The following is a 2,819-nucleotide window of genomic DNA, read 5'->3' as shown; positions in this document are numbered from 1 at the left end:
CAGGAGTCAAGGCGAGACATGACAAACGCATGGACCAATCTAAGAGTTGTGTCATTGGCCAGGAATTTTCTGTTGGAGTGATACCACCTTGGTAGAGAAGACTTTAGTAAGGCAGATGAACTCCCAGATGAGACTCAAAAGAGCTTCTGCTGAAAACTCCTTGTGTTTGTAGTCGTGTCACATCAAAAAAGCTCTCGTTGGAGATTTTTTTGAGATGCTAATAGTAATATGAAACAGACGTGCACAAATATGGACTCACCTGAACTCATGAAGAATGGAATCCTGAAGTGTCCGGATAATACATTGGTTCTTAAACTCTGCAACGTGTCACCACCAAAAGGTAGATTTCCAGAAACAAGTACGTAGAGAACCACTCCTAAGCTCTAAAAGAGTAAATCAAATTTAAGTCAGAAGTATAGCTTTCGTGTATTTTTATTCTTCATAAAAATGTGTATTTCTATTAATCATCATGATCATGATGACTATGTTATTGACCAGATTTTAAGCCGCTGGTCCTGTGTGCATTATGGCCCATGTGCGGGTCAAAGAACTCAGTACACTCTTCGGAAAAGAGTAGGGGATTGTCTCTCAGTGTACTGCCCAATCACCACCAGAAGTACCCCACTGGAAATAAGTCTTCTTCAGACTTTTGTGGGTTATCCTTGGTGTTTACACCAAATAAATCCATCCATACTTACCCATACATCAGCTTTTGGCCCTGAATATTCCTTGCCTTCAAATAGTTCAGGGGCTGCGTAAGGAGGACTACCGCACCATGTCTTAAGTAACTGTCCGGATTGGAAGAAGTTACTAAATCCAAAATCTAAAAATAATCAGTAAATTATAATAGTATTATAAGAAGGGCAAAAAACATGTATAGACATGAAAATATTTACTTGTTATAACATGGCACTGTGAAGAATATTTCAATTCAATATTCTGTTTGCTTTATTATTTGTGTTTTTATGTGCTTCTCCATTTAGAGGTACCTGAATAAATTGAATTGAATAAATACATACAGTTCAGTGTTCTCCCTAACCAAGGGGCCTCCAAGGTCGGGGATCAGAGAACCGATATTTTATGGGTTCCATATTACTTTCTATACAAGAGATATCATAAATTATCTATTGAACAACTGTGTAGATTGAACATTTGACGACGACCATAATGTCTCCGAATTCCTAACCGTAACGTAGGCTACGGCCCTGGTGCTAAGCTGGTTTTATATGGATAAACTTACCAGTAAAAATTTTTTAATTGGGATAACACTGCAGTAGAACCTCGTGTTTGCATACCTCAGTTATACAAACCCCCAGTTTTACGTATGCCTTGTATGGATGATGTCATCAAAAACCCCAAAATACTCAAACGGCCCTTTTTAGAGCCACCATGTAGAAAAAGAGATTTTTTAGTTTCTGTGTGTTTAATATTTCAATACTATAACAATAAAACAAACCATATGCAAAGAGATGAGTACCGTCATTGCTCATAATAATTTCTTTCCTACTTACAGTAGCTTCGTAGCTTTCTAAGCTGAGTAGGTACAGTCTTGCATGTGAATGCTAATTATTTGGCATGGCTTGCCCATTGCAGTGCACATGGTTTTAGATTGTCTCAACAGGCCCAGACAACACCACAGCTCTGTTGTTTAGAAAAGCCATTAAGGGGAATTCACAAGTTAAACCTTTGTCAAATAGGTAATCTTACAATATTTTCATGTTCTTTAGTTAAATTTAACCCAATCTTAGTTTTACAAATCCCTGATTTACGTACGCCCTCTGGTCCCGTACGCCCTCCGGTCCTGTACCGTACGTAAAATTGAAGTTCTACTGTCATTATTTCCTGAACTGCCAGAATCAGAACCGGAACCAGAATCACCATGCACTTTTGTTTTTCTATTTAATGCGACACTCTTTATTTGGCGCCATACACCCTCTGGAAATGGAACAATGGAACAGTATAACGGTATACATTATTATTCCAGAAGCATTAAACCAAAGACTGTTAATGTTACCTGCAATTTTCACTTGTTTATTTGCATCTAAGAGAAGATTTTCTGCTTTCAGATCACGGTGCACAATGTGTCTAGAATGGCAGTAGTCAATTGCTGCAACTATCTGACGAAACTTTGGTCTTGCTTCACGTTCTGTCATCTTTCCATGTGACATCAAATGATCTGATACGAGTAAAAACACACAAATGTTGATATAATTTTTTTTTTATTCAGTTTCCAAGATACATAATAACAACACAGATAAAATTACAAAAAACTTCAAACATTAAAACATAGAAACACATGGAATTCAAAAATAAATATTATTTCCAATGGGGTCCAATATCTCGTTACCTAGTGCTGTTTGGTTTTCATTGGTGGTGGTAATGTTGGTTGTTATTGGTGTTGGTGGAAGCGGTGGTGTTGGTGGAAGCGGTGGTGATGGTGCTTGTTACTGGTGGTGTTGTGGTAATGATGTACCATTATAAAAGAGTGATGATAGTTGTACCAACAAACAAGGAGTGTGAAACAAATTTGTACACACAAACTATAAACTGCCTAACCACTACTATACTGCTTGGCTTATGTGTGAAATAAATTCAATAATATATGTACTGTACTGTAATACTAGGCACCAATTGCAAATCTTTTCAAATTTGATCTCTTGTAACGATAACAGCATTTACAAGGAAAGACAACAATGTTTGACGCCAAAAAAATGAACATTATACGAAACACTTAGCAGAATGTGGTAACTACTGATCTGACATTTTTATTAATTTAAAAAAGGAAATATATTTCAAATCAAAATCACTCTTTTAGTACT

The 2,819-nt window shown here is 36.7% G+C and overlaps 1 protein-coding gene across 1 annotated transcript; it reads right to left on the bottom strand.

The window, feature by feature from the left end:
* Positions 1–259: 259 nt before the first annotated feature.
* On the bottom strand, positions 260–2,176 carry LOC117114656 (serine/threonine-protein kinase SIK2-like; the record flags this gene model as incomplete). Its single annotated transcript, XM_033258348.1, has 3 exons — positions 260–383; positions 699–823; positions 2,015–2,176. Coding segments are annotated over 3 exons (411 nt in total), but the record flags the coding sequence as incomplete, so codon positions are not given.
* Between the last annotated feature and the right edge of the window lie 643 nt (positions 2,177–2,819).

Source organism: Anneissia japonica, unplaced genomic scaffold (assembly GCF_011630105.1).
Source record: "Anneissia japonica isolate Jap-2015-1 unplaced genomic scaffold, ASM1163010v1 scaffold61901_len3906_cov262, whole genome shotgun sequence".
Classification (NCBI taxonomy): Eukaryota; Metazoa; Echinodermata; class Crinoidea; order Comatulida; family Comatulidae; genus Anneissia; species Anneissia japonica.
Note: the sequence above shows the minus strand (reverse complement) of the source record. Positions and strands in the feature narration are given on the sequence as shown.